The sequence below is a fragment of the Sorghum bicolor genome, chromosome 8 (genome assembly GCF_000003195.3).
Source record: "Sorghum bicolor cultivar BTx623 chromosome 8, Sorghum_bicolor_NCBIv3, whole genome shotgun sequence".
In the NCBI taxonomy this organism is placed as follows: Eukaryota; Viridiplantae; Streptophyta; class Magnoliopsida; order Poales; family Poaceae; genus Sorghum; species Sorghum bicolor.
Genome location: NC_012877.2, coordinates 1,795,897 through 1,813,586, shown reverse-complemented (window position 1 = coordinate 1,813,586; position 17,690 = coordinate 1,795,897). Strand labels below are relative to the sequence as shown.

The window sequence follows — 17,690 nt, the reverse complement described above, 5'->3', positions numbered from 1 at the left end:
GCACGGCTTTCCTAGAGTTGATCCACCATTCCAGCGCCGAACGCCCCCAGGCTGGGTATCCAAGTTAAGGTGCACCCTCCCCAGACAGATATGCCAAACTTCTTGGCTGAAACAGCAGCCCAAAAGGATGTGGTCCAACGTTTCAGACCCCTGATGGTATCTGAATCCTGCAAGCCATGACGAAAACGACGGGCACCAGTCCAGCACCGGTTATGAACAGCCAGCCAGAAGAAGAAGCGCACTCTCGGCGGGTCAGCTGTCTTCCAAACTTGTTTGGCCCCAAAGACAGGGGTCGAGCCTAGAAACATGGCCCCATATGCAGAAGCGGCCGAGTAGCACTGATCAGGCGACAGTCTCCAAGAGAAGGTGTCAGGTTCTTGAGAAAGCTCAAAATTCTCCATCAGGTCGCAGATATGAGCGATGTCAATGAGCATCTGTAACGATGCACACCTCCTAGTCCTACCATCGCTTCCTTCCTTCCCTTCAATTGGAGGTTCAATGTCTCGTTTCTGACTTTTTTTCCCCCTTGTGATTCAGTGTGCCTGCAATGGCCTGCATATCCTATCAACTCACCTGTGTAAGTAGACTGTAGTAGCAGTAGCAGTAACAGTACCAGCGCCATCTCATCTTTCAGTCAGTCAGTCAGCTAAGCTAGCCCAGCACAACGACGATCGATCGTGTCCTTCCTCCATTGGTGTCGCCTCTAGCAGCGCTCGATTGGACGCGAACCAGAAACAGACACGATGCCATGTCTTCCCTTCCGCCAATGGCAGACACGCTGGCCCTAGCTTAGCTCCACAGTCGCCCACCACGCACCACCTTCCCCCCCCTCCGATTTGCCCGGTCGCTCAATCGGATCGATCCTCAGCCTGTGCGGCTGTGCACAAACACGTACGCGTATGGATGGACCTGAATTACTTTCTCTGATGATGATGGCTTTACTAATTAAGGTTGTATTTGGTTGGGAGAAAGGATAAACATGAAATAGGATATCCTACTTTGTTCCGGTGTTTGGTTCCAAGATACAGTAGTACGTGTGATGGAATTGTGATTATTTCTCTAAAATATCGTCTCTATGATGAGTCCCTCAGAAACTGAAGTTATATTGTTGTAGGAGTCTCCTCTTCTTAATGAAAAACGTGCTCAGTCACAGTCCCTGAAAAAGATCAGCAGAAGAGAGGAGAGGAGAAGGCAAGGCAAGGCAACAGCCAACAGCTCCATGGGTAGCAAGCAGCTGAGGTCCAACCAAGTTTGCGGTGCTGGGAGCCAAACAAGCTGGCGGAAAGGGAAGAGGGCTTCAATTGCACGCGACTCCTCCCACTTCACTTCACATGCAGACTCATCCTTGGCAGCAAACGCCAAACGGACGCCAGCCAATTCCATCAGCCGGTGCCATCTGCATTCATCAACCACTACTGTTGCCCACACCCACATGACATGAATGAATCAATTGGATTGGAGCCAACGATTGGTAGGGGACCGTACCTCTCTGGACCTTTCCTGCCTAGCTTATTGCCATGGCATCCATCTATCTTCCATCTGTTTGATGATGCTAGTAGTACTAGTAGCCAAGATGAGATTTTTTTTATACATAAATAAACATGCATGATGATGAGCTGCAGAAGCTAAATTACAGTATGATTTATATGCCTTAGCTTCATTGACTGATGGCATGCAACAGAGGTACTGTGCAGTACTGTGCATCTGATCTTGGCTGTCAGTGGCCTGAAAACAGACATTCTGCTGCTGGGCAGAGGAGAGGACAGAGGGGAAGCAGAGCTCAGAGGAGAGGACAGAGGGGAATGGCAGAGCTGCTGATCCATGATGAAATGAGAGCTTCCAGTGACAGTGTGTGTCCCATGTAACGGTGTCCTGTTGCTTGCATGATTTGATTTGATATGATTTATACAGGTGGAGCATCCTGCCAAATACTGTGTTAATCACATTATCCACCAGATAGTACTAGTAGGGCCTCCCTCTGCCTCCTTGTTCAGGAATTCAATTCATCAGATTCCTCCAAAAAAAAAATCAATTCATCAGGTCAAACAAATTGACTAGGTGTAGTACTAGTACTAGCTACTGCTAGTAAGAGTACTTGCCAATTCGCAAAGCATTTCATCCCATCCACTGTGTACTCGGCTACCTTTTCAACATTTCGTTTAAACGCTGCTCGTGCGTCTGATCCCATCCACCGTACTGTATTCTACCAACATTATGATATGTTCGTTCATTGTACCAATTGATTGTGTGCTTCTAATTAATGATGACACAAATTAAGAGTTCTTTATGTCAAAATTCGATCTTACGTAGTAAATAAGGCTGATAACTGAGAAATGATTGAACTCCAGTTTGTTAGGTTGACAAAAGTCCATCCACTTGTCAATGGAGTTTCTTTTTTTAGATTACGGAATAAAAGCATTCCGGACTGCATCATACAGCTTGTCAAGGGAGTTGGTCTTAACTCTTGTTAAGTGATGTACTGCAATTCCTAAGAAGACTAGTACAATTAATCATCATTGCTTATTTTGAAACAAATTAAAAGCTTTGGAGAAAGTTTATGGGACAGTGATTCTGACATGTCGGGTCTTGTTGGCACGAGATCTATGTATTTAATCTAAAATTAAAAAAACAGTTGTTCAGAAACATTTTTGCAATTTTTACCTGTATATTAGCTTTAGCTAGACAATGGAGGTAGTAAAGCTTTCACTGTATATTCAGGAAAAGGACTTCATATACTAGCACTGAATAAGTCACCATTGAAGGACCGAAAACAGCGACCAGAAGGGGGTGAATGGGAGCCTCTGGAAATATATATTTGGCCTCTGTCCCAAAATCACCGCCAAACAAGAGCAAATTGTCAAACCTAAAATACTCTAGCCAACAGGTGACGAGAGTACCTAGATTGATTACTCACAGCGGTAGAAAACCAACGCAACAGACGGAACACGATTTGGAGCTCAAACGACTAAATTACGAGCGAAACAGGAAATCATGGCTGCAAAAAAATTGGACAGAAAATCCCTTGAAAATTTCATCTGCAGAGCTAGATGCTTGTGGTATGTGACTCTCTCCTCTGCTCAATCCACTCACAACAAGAACTAAATAAATTCACAACCGTGAGAATCCAAAAGTAATTTAATGTTCCAAGCTTTAAACAATTAGTGAATCACTGAAACAAGTTAGCTTCTGACCAATCACAATCAAGCACTGAATCACCTTGGCTGTTGGCTCACGATGGGCACTGCTGCCTGCTGGATGTGAACACAGATTCTGGGACCGAGAACGAATACAAAACAAACATCGAAAGCAAGCAGACAAACTTGAGGCTGATTACTGGAATCCACGGGTGAGCAGCTGCTGCTTGTGCTTGAGTGCTCTACCTCACAGCAAGAACAGGCGGGTGCCTGTGCACATGGACGAGCACTAGCTCGGTGCCTGAGAGCACGAGCGCAGCTCCTGCTGCTCGACCTTCACAATGAACAAGGAGCCCGTCGGAGGGTCTGCTCTCCGCAGGACAAAACCAAAAGACACAGGAACAGAGCGCTGCGAACAGGAAGAACAGTGAGCCAAAAATCAAAGAAATCTTGACCAAAGCTTCATGATTTGTTCCCAAAATTTGCACAGGTAATCACAGCATAGAAGAAAAGCTATTTCCAGGAAATCATGGCCCAAGACGAGTTCTCCCTCCGGGAAATTCAGATCACGAGTAAGAACTCGAAAATTTCCCCAAAATCAAAAATTGCTTGAATCGTGATGCACGAGTGGAATTGAATCATATCACTTGGTGAGCAGGTACATCACTCGATGGAGCATCATCACAGCCAAACAAATTCCACAGAAAACTCAAGACAAGCACAAATCAACAACGGGAGAAAATGATGAACAGTAACTCGCGAAAAACATTAGCACAAACACAGTTTGGGGGCCAAAAATCACAACTAAATGTGACGAATCCCAGAGGGCACGAGGAGGATTCGGGCCTCCATTCCCATGTCAAAAACACAAGTACAATCACCACGAAAAATCAGTTCATGGCACTCTTGAGAAAACCTAAAAAAGAAAAACTAACCCTACAGAGAGAGAGCTACAGGAGAGAGGGAGAGAGCAGTAGGTGGAGAGGGTTGGGGGAGACAGGGGACTCTCCCGGCTTATTTATCAGACATATTACATATTCCCCAGATGTCCCTAGATATTTTTGAGCGAACTAGCTAGCCCCAGGGGCATTCTAGTCCAACTCGACATGACCTAAATCCGACGGCCACCGCGCCTTCTCACCGGTAGCCTCGCTCCGAAGCGATCTCACCGATGCCGCCACGTGCCATCCGTCCGCATCGGGACCTCCGCCCGGGTTTTGAGGCCCAAACCCGCGAAACCCACCGCGAGTAGCGTAGCCCGTACGCGTCCCCCGCCATGTACACTTGCGCTTATCGATGTCCCAAGTGTCAGCCACCGCAGCTGGCCACCCGGTCGCCTGGTCCGTCAGTCCAAGCCTCACGTCCGCCTTTCACCGCAACCGGTCCGTCAGCACGGCACGCCCTACTTGACCTTCACCCGACCGCTGCCACCGCATCCAGACTCCACACCTGCACATCACGAAGCCAAGAGACACCGTTTCGACACATAACCCTGTGCCAGGATATCAGTAGAACCACCGAACCAACAACCCACCTAAATGTTGGCATGTTGACAATCGCTCATCACACAACAAGGGTACTCCACAATGGTTATGTAAAAACCATGTGTTCGCAACCATCAGTTTTTTTTGTGATGTGTATTGGGAAAATAAAGAATTTGCACTGTTCTCAGGATCCTGAGAAACATTTACCATGATTCATTCCCTGTGATATGATATTGCAAGTACAAAATGGAAAAAGTAGCGCTTAGACCTACAGTGTACTCTGTACAGGTGAAGAACTTAAACTGATGCAGTTGGATTATTGTTTGAAACTGAAACCAATTTAGCTTTTCCTTTTTTTTCCTTTTCCAATTCTATAGATATTAGGAGATGAATAAGAATAATGGCATCCCCCAATTTAGCTTTTCTTTTTTTTTCTTGAAATTCCATAGCTATTAGGAGAGGAGATGAATAAGAATAATGGCGTCCCCTAGCTGGATATGTTCCCATTTCATTTAGGAAAGTTGTCAAGCAGAGTAGGAATTTATACCATCCTTTTGTCAGTAGAGCATTTGTGAGGTGAATATATGCTCATTTCTTATTCTTTCTGAGAGAACAAAACATGATTTTTTTTTTCAACACTGAATCCGCCGCAAAAGTCAAGTTTGGCTACCGAAAACGACCATTCTGTATCTCTGTCACCAACGTTGGATTGACTCTACTCTACCGGTCTAGTCAATTCAACCATGGTGTGGTCAATCTTTTTTTTTCCCTGATGTCTCAACGCCGACAAAGAAGAAATCATTCCAGCCTCACTCTTGGATGGTCATCACCCTATAGCTACATCTACATTGCATTTGTTTCATGTCCATTTACCCTGTATGGAATAAATCTGCCTAAAGTTCCTAGCTACATTGGCTTAATTAGGTTAGGACAAATCAGACACACATGCATATCATAGGTTCAAATGTGGCCAAATAGGCACAAAACCTGAACTCTGAAGAAGTAATGGTGGCCAGGCCATACCCCCACAAATGCTGTAGCTAACTCCAGGAATGCATTGCACTTGCTTCATGCATTCAAGTAAGCTGTTCATATCACACAGCTATACAACACCACAACATCATTGACCAATGGTGACCTGATGAGTTGGAGCACATGAGCAATAAATTGAACAGTTCAACTGGTCAGATGTCAATCAGGAAGAAAATAGAGGGAAGAAGGTGGTGCAAGCAAGTGCGCAAGCGTAGAAGCCGGAGGACGAAATGAAGAAGAGTCAATCGGAGAGGAGTGCTTCTCTGTCCAACCCCAACTCAGATGTGCATCCAAAGAAACCTCTTTCTCATGCCTATGCCTGCAGGTTTTCTTCTTTTTGCTCTGTGTGTAACTGTGCTCCTACACAATTCTCTGGATCTCCCAAATCTGACCAAATTGGATGTGTAATTTCCGTTTCTTTTCATGTTTCCTTGTGTCAAGATGTCGATATCAGTAAACGGAAACCTTTCTCAGCATATATTAGCAGCTAGCTAGCTAGCATATCTATGAGTCTCAATCTACCCAAGACACCTCAGACGTTCTGTCAAAGTCAATTCAGATCTAATCTTGTCCACTAATGGACCTACTATTACTAAAAATGTTGGTTAGTTTGCCATGCTGGTCTTTGATAATAATATAATAATATATATACTAGTCATCAAACTGCCACCTTCAGTAATCAGTACTCTCTTCTGGTAGCAACACCACAAGATAGCATATAGCCTTTTGTTACTTGTTAGTGCAAATAATTTAGCATGCACTGCCAACAGAAATAACGACCAGCCTAGTTCATCATGCACAGTGTGCCAACGTACTCACTCCTCAGTCATCAGCAAGAAGATGAATTCAAAATACTCTCCAGTTTCTTCCAAAAAAAAAGAATACTATATCCGTGCAAGTTTCCAATAATTGTTTTTAAGGATAAAATCAGTATGCACTAGACCACTAGTATTGCGTAAACCAAGAAATTTCACTGTTTGGCCATAGCTTGTGATTCATCAAGTACCATTGGATTACTGACATGATCCCTCAAAATCCTGGAAAAAAAAGTAGAATAAACAAGAGTGCACGCATAACTATTTTGGAATGCAGAAACAAGGGGTAGAGCTAATTAAAGAATTGCCGCGAGTGCCTGATTCATGAATAAAAGTAGTATATATCCGATCATGCTTGGTGACTCATAATCCACTTGGAAATAAAGTAATAAGACTATAGTTTTAAATATCCCGCTATAGCTGCCGCTATAGTCCGCTATAGCCTTTTGAGGCAGAGTGCCGCTATTTGTGTTCATGTACAATTTAGCCGCTATATTCCGCTATAGCCCGCTTTAGCTCTGCTATTAACTGTTTTAGACATGAACCGCTAAACGTCTTAGCCCGCTATTTAAAACATTGAATAAGACATGTAAACAAAAGAAAGATCCCTAACAATTAACATATACATTGCCATGAACAAGCACGATCTCGCACGAGATAGCAAACTCCTAACGCGTGATTCTTAACAAGGATATTGGTGGATTACTTCATGACTCACTATACATATATATCTTTCTTTAAAAAGGCAAATACGTAAATTGCGTGTAAATCAGTGACACCTGAAACTGACAAAATACAGCGAAAGAGTGAAAGCATTGCCATTTCGGTATTTCTTCCCAAAACAAAAGACCATGCGCCAGGACAGTACTACAGTAGGTCCTCACTGCTCTAACAAGAAAAGAAGGGTTGGTTCTTAACCCGTGATCCTCTCTACTTAGCAGCTAGCTCACCTTCTTCTTCTTCCTCCTCCTCCTCCTCCTCCGCCATATAAAAAGTCACACACACCCTCAACTCCAAGGCCGTGATTGCAATAGAGCATCTCTTTTTCTTCTTCCTCCTCCCATATGCTCTGATCTTCCACCTCGATCGATCGATCAGCCCCATAGCATCACCAAGGACGACCTTTTAAATTATATGGGGCCTCAGCAAGATCGGCGGTCCATGGCGAACGGGACGGCGGCGAGGAGCAAGGAGGCGGCGAAGGTGGTGCACTACCGGGAGTGCCAGCGGAACCACGCGGCGTCCATCGGCGGGCACGCCGTGGACGGGTGCCGCGAGTTCATGGCGTCGGGCGCGGAGGGCACGGCGGCGGCGCTCATGTGCGCCGCCTGCGGGTGCCACCGCAGCTTCCACAGGCGCGAGGTGGAGACCGCCGACGACCGCGACTGCTCCTCCACCACCTCCTCCGGCTGAATTCAATGATGAATCGCCGGCTGGCCTGCACATGCCGGAGTGAGCTAGCAGGTGGGTGCAGCATAAGGTGAGACGATCATGGGGGGGCATTGAAATGATTGGTATAGTAGGTGCATTATATTCATCAATCATATATGAACCGATTTTTATTTCTGTTTCTTCCTCTCCTCTTCTTTTTCTCCTCTTTATTTGTTCTTGGATGGTTTTCAGTGTTTTTTATCGTGTGATCGATCGATGTAAGTATGTAACATATGTGTTTGATCGTTGGTATATATGGTGCTTGTAAGTTGTAACTGGTGATTTGTATATGTCTGTGCTAGCTGTGTATATATAAAGTCGAGTGATTTCCATATATGTTACTTCCGTATAGAAATAGAAATCAAAATGAATGAACAAGCATCTTATATATATACTCCTATTTGGTACCTACTGTCTTCTTGATTGGAATTTGTGTTGCTAACTGATGAATCACAACTGAATTTCTCCGGGCAGGGGAGGTGATTCTCTGCATTTTCTTCTTGTGCTTGTGCTTGTGCTTGAGGTCTTCCTTTTTTTATCCCCTCGCTACGATATCTCGCTTCATTCCAAGGCTGATCTTAGTATATTACTACTAATTTGTTCATTATGCAAAAACTAAAGTGCGGATTACCGGAACACTACGGAGCTGCTGGTGCCTTTAATTTCCTTGTGCTGAAAGGAAGGAGTCCACTTTGTTTTGTTTAACTGAATAATGGGATGATCACTATCTCTATTATTATATATGTTATCCTCCCCACTATCCAGGATATAAAATGCTTCATTCATCATGCTTGATCGATCATGCATGTTTGTCAGGGGATTCAGGTCTGTGTGGACCAGTATACATGCATGGTTATTAGCAGTTCCTTTTTTTCTTTCCCTTGACTGATGAAGAGAAACCATTTGTTGTCAATTCGCCGTTGGTGCTAGCTGTGCTGTCAACAACCCAATTCAACCGGATCAAGAAAAAGTGGAGCACTGTGCAGTAGACCTGCAGTAGTGTGCCCGAGCTAGCTAGGCAGGCAGCACTTGCATGAATATATGTTGTTGTCAAACATGTCGACATTGCCGCCATATCATGTTGGCGTCATTTTCAGTCGTCTCACCTCTGTCAGTCAGATTTTGCTGCCTGCCAGTGCCTCCTTATGTGCACTAGCTTCTACTGTCAGATATTATCCAAGTCCACTCTCCACAATTTCACTTCTACTATGCATTAGCATATTATTAGTTCAGAGAGATTCAGATCAAAGCAGGGTTGCAAGCATCCATGCTTGTTAATTAATCGGCAGGCAGATATATGGAGGATCTCTGAATCTCTGATGATGTGCAGTTGTTACAGTTACAGCATGTTGGGTGAAAGCTGATACTTATCCAGAGACCAGGCCATGATGCCAGGAACGGCCGGCCGGCCGGCAGGGGCTGGTCCAGCGGCATGCCATGGATCTCCCCAATCCATGGGATGATTGCTATGCATGACATGCGCTCTATAGTTTTGCCAATGCCAGCTAGCTTTAGTGTGCTGGGCGCTGGGACATATTGGGACCCCGGTGGCCGCTGGGGCGCTGCTGGTGCGGTGCTGTCGTCCTGGCAGTGGCAGGCAGGTGATCGGTGGATCGATCGACGCCGCCACATCCAAATCTTGGAACAGCTGACGTACGCACGCACGCACGCATGGAGCCATGGACCATTGCTCATCACAGATCACCATAGATAGATCCACTCGTGCGTGTGCGTGGAAATCATGAGCACCGACATTGCTGCTGTTAGGATACCGAACGTTAGCGAAAGGTAGAAGATGAACACAACGCAAACACGAGTGGACACAAAGAATTGTGCTGCCAAGCGGCTGCTTTTTCTGGTGGTTCTATTCTCAATATAAAGGAAATTACATGCAGTTATACATAGCAAAAAATAATCGAGATCCTCAACATGATCGTAATTGGTGAGTTGCCATCCCAACTCCCTGGATCAAGCTGAGCCGCACGCCGTGCGTGACCATGCCTAAATCAGCGCTAGCCGCTGCTACTTTCTAAGATTAGCAAGCTCAGGACTTATTCGTTACAATCTCCTCCTAAGTCCTAGAGCGACTAAATTATTTTCTTCATGCCGATGCCGTCGCGGAGCTCCTGGAACCGAACACGGCCAAGCGCCTTGGTGAGGATATCGCTCAACTGCATCACAGTGCCGACAAACTCGACGTCGATCAGCTTCATGTCACAACATTCCTGGATGAAGTGGAACTTCACATCTATATGCTTGCTCCGGTCATGGTGCCCAGGATTCTTCATGAGGGCGATGGCTGACTTGTTGTCAACCTTGAGCTTTGGCGCGAGGACAGCCCCTCCAGTGAGCTCAGCCAGCAGGCGAGCAAGCCAGACTGCCTCACACGCTGCACCGGCAGCCGCGATGTATTCCGCCTCGCAGGACGACAGTGCAACCACCCGTTGCTTCGCCGATTGCCACGCAACCGGTCCACCGGAGAGGAAGAAGATGAGCCCGCTGGTGCTTTTCCTGTCATTGACATCACCGGCAAGGTCGCTGTCAGAATACCCCAGCGGCTCGGGTGGACCTTGCTTCTTTCCTCCGGGATGATAGTGCACACCCCAATTCAGTGTGCCTGCCACATAGCGAAGGACTCGCTTCACTGCAGCAAGATGTTCTTGACGCGGCGCCTCCATGAACCTGCTCAAGTAGCCCACAGCATATGCGAGATCGGGTCTGGAATTGCACAGGTACCTCAGACTCCCGATCTCGCTGCGGTACTCGGTGGCGTTCACGGCCGGCGATGAACCCTCCTTCAGCAGTTTGAGCCTCTCCTCCATTGGTGTGGCGCATGGATTGCACCCGGTCATCCCCGCCTTCTCAAGTATCTTGACGGCGTAGGCACTTTGCTGGAGGGTGATGCCGTGAGCTCCCTACGTGACTTCAAGTCCGAGGTAGTACGACAGCAGCCCGAGGTCGCTCATCCGGAACGTGTTCTTCATCTGCGTCTTGAACTTGGTCACGGCGGCTGCATCCCCGCCGGAGATGATAAGATCATCAACGTAGACGCCCACGATCAGGCGCCCGTCTCCTCTTCCACGGGTATACATCCCGTGTTCATTCACACAACGGCTGAAGCCGAGTGCCAGCAGCGATGCGTTGAGCTTGTGGTTCCACGCGCGTGGGGCTTGTCGGAGCCCGTACAGCGCTTTGTGGAGTCGAAGCACCTTGTTCTTGTGCTTGTCGTCGATGAAGCCCGGAGGTTGTTGAACGTAAACCTCCTCCTGAAGATCGCCGTTCAGAAACGCCGACTTCACGTCCATGTGATGGACTGACCAGCCGCAGTGCGCCGCGATGGCCAGGAGCATCCGCACTGACTCCAGTCGTGCGACCGGAGCGAACACCTCCTCGAAGTTGACACCGGCGCGCTGCACATAGCCCTTGGCAACAAGACGCGCCTTGTACTTGACGATGGCGGCGTTCTCATCACGCTTGACCTTGTACACCCATTTGAGGCCAATGGCGCGGTGTCCTTGAGGAAGCTCCGAAAACGACCCGGTGTCATTTTCACGGATCGACTTCATCTCCTCCTCCATCGCGGCAGCCCAGTTTGGGTCACCGTCGGCTTCCTTCAGCGACTGCGGCTCCTCCACGCTCACTGAGTGCAGCTCAGCCTCCTCGACGCCGCGCACGGGACCAGGCGCTGCATCCGAGCCAAGGATGTTGTCCAGCGTCCGGTACCTGTGCTCCCTTTCCTCGTCATCATCGGCATCAAGGTTGGGATCGGTGGTGAGTGGGGTGGCGAACTCAATCCGCCCCCCAGCCCCCAGCGGTGTGATCGGCGGCGGACTCGGTGCTGTCGGAGATGCCGCACGCGACACCGGCGACGCTGGTGTAGGTGCCGTGTGCGATGTCGACGGAGAGGGCGACGGGGGAGACGCTGTCTCTGGACCCGGTGCCTCCCCATGATGCGGACGCAGGTCATAGTATTCTTCGATGGTGAAAGGCTGATCGCCGCTTGGGACCGAGGCTCCTCCCCAGTCCTAGCGAGCTCCTTCATCGAACGTGGCGTCGCGGGAGACATGAACCCGCTCGGCGACAGGATCGTAGAAGCGGTATGCCTTGGCTCCATCCTGGTAGCCGATGAAGACAACCTTCAGCCCACGATCAGCGAGCTTGGTGAGGTGTGGGCGCGTGTTCTTGACGTAAGCGACGCAGCCGAACACCTTGAGGTGGTGCACGGGCGGCGCCTTCCCGTACCACGCCTGGTAAGGGGTCATGCCGTCCAGGGCTGCGGTGGGTGCCCGGTTTAGCAGGTAGACGGCGGTGTGCACCGCCTCGCCCCAGAAGTGTCCTGGCATGCTCCGTGCACGCAGGATACTCCTCGCCGTCGCCACGACCGTCTGGTTTCGGCGTTCCACAACGCCATTTTGCTGTGGCGAGTATGGAGCCGAGTGATGCCGCTGAACACATTTGCCTGCACAGTACTCACCAAACTCAACCGACGTGAACTCACCGCCATTATCCGTGCGGAGCACTTTCAGCTGCTTCCCCGTTTCGCGCTCCACTCGTGCTTGGAAAGTCATGATCGCGGCTGGTGCGTCTGCCTTCGAGCGCAGGAGGGTGAGCCACATGAATCGGCTCATGTCGTCAACCAGGAGTAGGAAGTAGACGTTCCCTGCTGGTGTTGGCGGCGCGATCGGGCCACACAGATCACCGTGGACGAGTTCGAGCTCTTCCTGAGCCCTGAACTTGGCTGCCCTGGGGAACGGCGTCCTCTTCATCTTGGCAAGGACGCAGTCCTCGCTGACCTGATCAACGTGATCAATGGTCGGCAGCCCACGCACCATGTCTCCTTGGCCGAGCTTGCGGAGCGCCTAGAAGTTGATGTGGCCGTAGCGTTCATGCCAACGCCACGCCACGTCGCCGACGCGAGCTGTGAGGCACACTGGATCGACGATGTTCATGTCGAGGAGGTAGAGTCGGCTTGGTGATCGGTACACCTTTGCCAACAATTTGCGCTGCAGATCGTACATGCGCAGCACCCCTGACTCGATGTCGACCTTGAACCCGTCCTCGTCCATTTGGCCGATGCTGATAATGCTGGTGGTGAGGCGAGGGATGTAGTAGACCCCTTCCAGCCGGCGGTGCTCGCCGGACTTACAGGCGAACAGTACCGTACCTTTGCCTTCGATCTCCACCACCGAACCGTCACCGAACTTCACAGTTCCAGTGACGCCTGTGTTCAGCTCGGCGAAGACAGTGCGAGTCCCGGTCATGTGGTTTGTCGCCCCGGTGTCAAGCACCCAGCGGCGAGGAACGGCCGCCTCCTTCTGCCCTTCACTGAGGTGGAGAAGGACCTTTGGTTCGGCGAGATGGACACGCGCCTGTGTCTCTGCAGCACTCGCCGATGACCTGGGATGGCAGCATGACATGGTCGGTGCGGTTACCTCAGTTTCCGCGGCGATGTACATGAGGGCGTGGTCGTCCTCCTCAGCCTGCGCGACGTGAGCCGCGCCCTTCTTCTTACTACGGCAGTCCTTGGCCCAGTGGCCAGTTTTGCCGTAGTTTTTGCAGCAGTCACCGGGTGTTGGCCTCCCGCCACCGGCGTTCCCGGCGCCCACGTTCTGCCCATCGCGTGGCGTCACGCCTGCACCGCCACGGCCGCGGCCACGCTCATGCCGCTTGCCACGGCTCCTTGAACCGCCAGCGCCGCCCGAGCTCTCCTGCTCGCGACGGGCCTTGCGGCGTGCCTCCCAGTCTTCCTCACACAGCATGAGGCGCCCGAGGTCGTCCGTCACCGCCTTATGCTTCGTGAACCGATCCTCGAACACTCGGAGTCTGCCGACGACTTCCTCGATCGACACCGTGTTCAGATCGAGGAACATCTCGCAGGAGACGGCGGCCTGGGCAAGCCGATCTGGAACCACCTGCAGCAATTTCTTCACTACCTCAGCGTCCGTGATGTTGTCGCCGAGGGAGCGGAGATTGGTGGCGAGCGTCGTGACGTGGAGCCCGAATTCGGTGACGGTTTCGCCTTCCTTGAAGGAGATGGCCCCAAATTCCCGGCGGAGTTGCTGCGCGCTGGCGTCGCGCGCGCGTTCGTCGCCGATCCGCAACACCTTGATCGCATCCCACGCCTCCTTCGCGGTTGCTTTCCTGGCGAGGGTGCTCCAGAGATCGGCCTGAACCGAACGCAGGAGGGCCGCCATCGCCTGGCGGTCGTCGTGGTACTCCTCGTCGTCGGGATCGTCGCTGGTGCCGATGTCAACGGCGTCCCAGACCCGGAGGGTCTGGAAATTCACCTCCATGACCATGGCCCATTCTGGATAGTTGGTCCGGGTCAACATCGGCCAGGAGACGTTTGCAGACGGCCGCTCGATGACGCGCTCAACGACGCGCGACCCGGCGTCCCGGGTGCGTGATGAACGGCGGCGGCGGCTGTAGGAACGACCCCGACGGCGTGTTGGCGACTCCGACGGCTTCTTCTCCTTCTTCTCGCCGGAGCCATCACCTGTCAGCACCTTCTTAGGAGGTGACTTCGACATGGCGAGCTCCAAACCAGGCTCTGGTACCAAGTGTTAGGATACCGAACTTTAGCGAAAGGTAGAAGATGAACACAACGCAAACACGAGTGGACACAAAGAATTGTGCTGCCAAGCGGCTGCTTTTTCTGGTGGTTCTATTCTCAATATAAAGGAAATTACATGCAGTTATACATAGCAAAAAATAATCGAGATCCTCGACATGATTGTAATTGGTGAGTTGCCATCCCAACTCCCTGGATCAAGCTGAGCCGCACGGCCCATGCCTAAATCAGCGCTAGCCGCTGCTACTTTCTAAGATTAGCAAGCTCAAGACTTATTCGTTACAGCTGCAGCCTCCAACTTGATGGAGAAGAAGTGAGCCTATAGCCGCTGTAACTTGATGGAGAAGAAGTGAGCCTATAGCTCACAACTGGTTGGGTGGAAGGTGAAGCTTTGCACACAACCATGCGCCTAGGTTCATTTTGGCTTGAGTTTGGGTGCAAATTTCCTAGTTCTTCCTAGGTTGGTTCTTTTTTTTTTGGGTAGCTTGATGGACGGAGTCGCTATTAGTATCAGTCAGAACTGAAAAGTGAAACTGAAAAGAGGTTCCTGGCAAATGTCTTCCCGTCCTTTTGAAGAAAAAGAGGGAGAAAAAAATGAAATTATTTCTTTAGGGCCGGCGTGCTGAGCATGTAAGAATGAGGAGAAGTTTACAACCATCCTAATTAGAAAGACAGTAAAGATAAACTGTTGAATATAATGGGCCATTAGCCCATAATTATATTTAATGATTAATTCAAGGGCCCATAATTAATGCTATAATAAAAATGGTTTAGTACCATATTGATGATTGACCATGTGTTAACTCAACTTAAATAGGTGGCCATGTGTTAACTCAACTTAAATAGGTGGCCTTTGTTAGCCCCTATGGAGAAGTTGAGGGAGGGTGAAGGGGTGCCACACGCGCGCCGCCGCCGAGCCGTGTCTTGGATCTGACCGTTGTGCAATTAATGGCAATTAATTGCTAATTGATTGACTCCATTAACCAGACGTTTCCTTCTGGGGCCTATATATTCCATACGCAGAGAGACACACTCAGTCCTCTCTCCTGTCGAGTTGCTTTCTGTCCATTCCCGTTCTGTCCATTCCCGTCCCGAACCTCTGCGCGCACAGAGATCGGGAGAGCAAGCCTCCGGAACCCGACGCCTTGCAACGAGACACCTGCTCGGGTGTTGCGGGCAATCAGGTTTTTGGGGAGCGTCTTCCGCGACTGCTCACCGGCGAGTTTGTTGTCTTCTTCCTGGTGGACGTCCGGCGGATCGTGATCGACTACTTCGTCTTCTTCCTGGTGGACGTTCGCGTGGATCGAGATCGACTACTGCGTCTTCGTCTTCTTCCTGGTGGACGTTCGCGGGACTGCACTGCGAACATCTTTCTGCACCGACTGTGGTCCGCTACTTCGAGCAACGCACTATGTCGACTAGTGCGAATGGAGCCGCCGGTGCCTTCGGCACTGGTCCCTCCTCTAGATACAATCTCAAACGATTGTTTTTCACTTTCAGTATGTCTGCTGTAGTTGCAGTAGTTCTTGCAATATTTATCTCTAATCTGAGTAGTGATAAAATTGCACACGTGAACATATATGCCACCACTATATTATGCGTAATTTTCTGGATTAAATCAAACATTAAAATGTCTCAATTTCTAACAATCCAAAAACCTGACATTAGGCATTTTTCTGTTAGTGGTTTTGCTGCTGCGTTAAAACCAGATGCGTTCGATGGTTCAAACTATAAGCGGTGGCGCGCGAGAATGATATTGTGGTTGACTGCTATGAGTTGCTATGACGTCGCGAAGGGGAAGCCGGAACAGTTTACTCCTGAGGAGGAGAAAACGTTCATGGCTGCTGATAACCTCTTCAGAGGCGCCGTCATAAGTGCGCTCGATAAAAAGTATGTCGACAACTATATTATTTGCACCACTGCTAAGGAATTATGGGATGCGCTTGAAGCCAAGTTCGGGGTTTCTGATGCTGGTAGCGAGCTGTACCTCATGGAACAATTGTTTGATTACAAGATGGTGGATAGCCGTTCTGTGATTGAACAAGACAGGCACTAGCTAAGAAACTAGAACAATTTCCTTGTGTGTTGCCTGAAAAGTTTGTGGCCGACGGTATAATCGCTAAGCTGCCACCTTCTTGGAAGGATTTTGCTACTTCTCTAAAGCATCAGAGGAAAGAGTTTGGTCTTGCCGAACTCATGGGAACTCTTGATGTTGAGGAGAAGGCGAGGGCAAAAGATACACATGGAAAAGGCGTTGAGTCTTCTAGTGCCAATGTGGTGCAGAAGAAAAAGCAATTCGCATTCCGTAATAAGAAAAAGAACAAGCAAAGAGCAAATCCAAAGCCAAAGCAAACTGCGATTTTTAAGAAGAAAAAGGCAGATGGAGGCTGCTTTGTTTGCGGTAGCGATGACCACTGGACGAGTGGTTGTCCAGACCGCAAATTTAAACGAGAAGAGAAAAAATCAGTAAACATAGTCATTGGCGAGGCTGAAGGAGGAACATCTGGGTATGGTAATTATTTACCCACTGTTCTTTCAGTCTGTCATTCACCTGAGTGGTGGATGGATACTGGGGCTAATGTTCATGTGTGTGCTGACATCTCTTTGTTTTCTTCTTATCAGGCCGGCAACACTGGAGCCTTACTGATGGGGAACGGCTCTCATGCGCGTGTTCTTGGTGTTGGTACAGTCATTCTTAAGTTCACTTCGGGAAAGACGGTGCTGATGAAGAATGTGCAGCATGTCCCCTCCATCAAAAAGAATCTAGTTAGTGGCTCACAGCTTTGTAGAGATGGCTACAAAATAGTCTTTGAGACCAATAAAGTTATACTTTCAAAGTTTGGAACTTTTATTGGTAAAGGTTATGATTGCGGAGGCTTGTTCCGCTTATCCATGCATGATGTGTGTAATAAAATCGTGAACCATACTGTGATTTTGAATGAGTCGAATATTTGGCATTCGCGATTTTGTCATGTTAATTATGGTTGTTTAACGCGGCTAGCAAATATGAATTTAATCCCGAAATTTAATTTAGTCAAAGGTTCTAAGTGCCATGTATGCGTGCAATCCAAACAACCTCGCAAGCCTCACAAGGCTGCGGAGGCGAGGAACTTGGCACCATTAGAATTAATCCATTTCGATCTATGCGAGATGAATGGTGAGTTGACTAAAGGTGGTAAACGATACTTCATCACTTTTATAGTCAATTGTACTAGATTTTGTC

General features: G+C 49.1%; 1 protein-coding gene across 1 annotated transcript; it reads left to right on the top strand.

Annotated features, from left to right (window-relative positions):
* LOC8071448 (mini zinc finger protein 1) lies at positions 7,310-8,294 on the top strand. The gene has a single exon (XM_021445730.1). The coding sequence runs from the start codon at positions 7,600-7,602 to the stop codon at positions 7,876-7,878; it is 279 nt and encodes a 92-aa protein (XP_021301405.1). The 5' UTR covers positions 7,310-7,599; the 3' UTR covers positions 7,879-8,294.

What these genes read in the sequence shown, in the direction of transcription:
- LOC8071448 (XM_021445730.1), top strand. Translation starts at nt 7,600, where the DNA reads ATGGGGCCTCAGCAAGATCGGCGGTCCATGGCGAACGGGACGGCGGCG.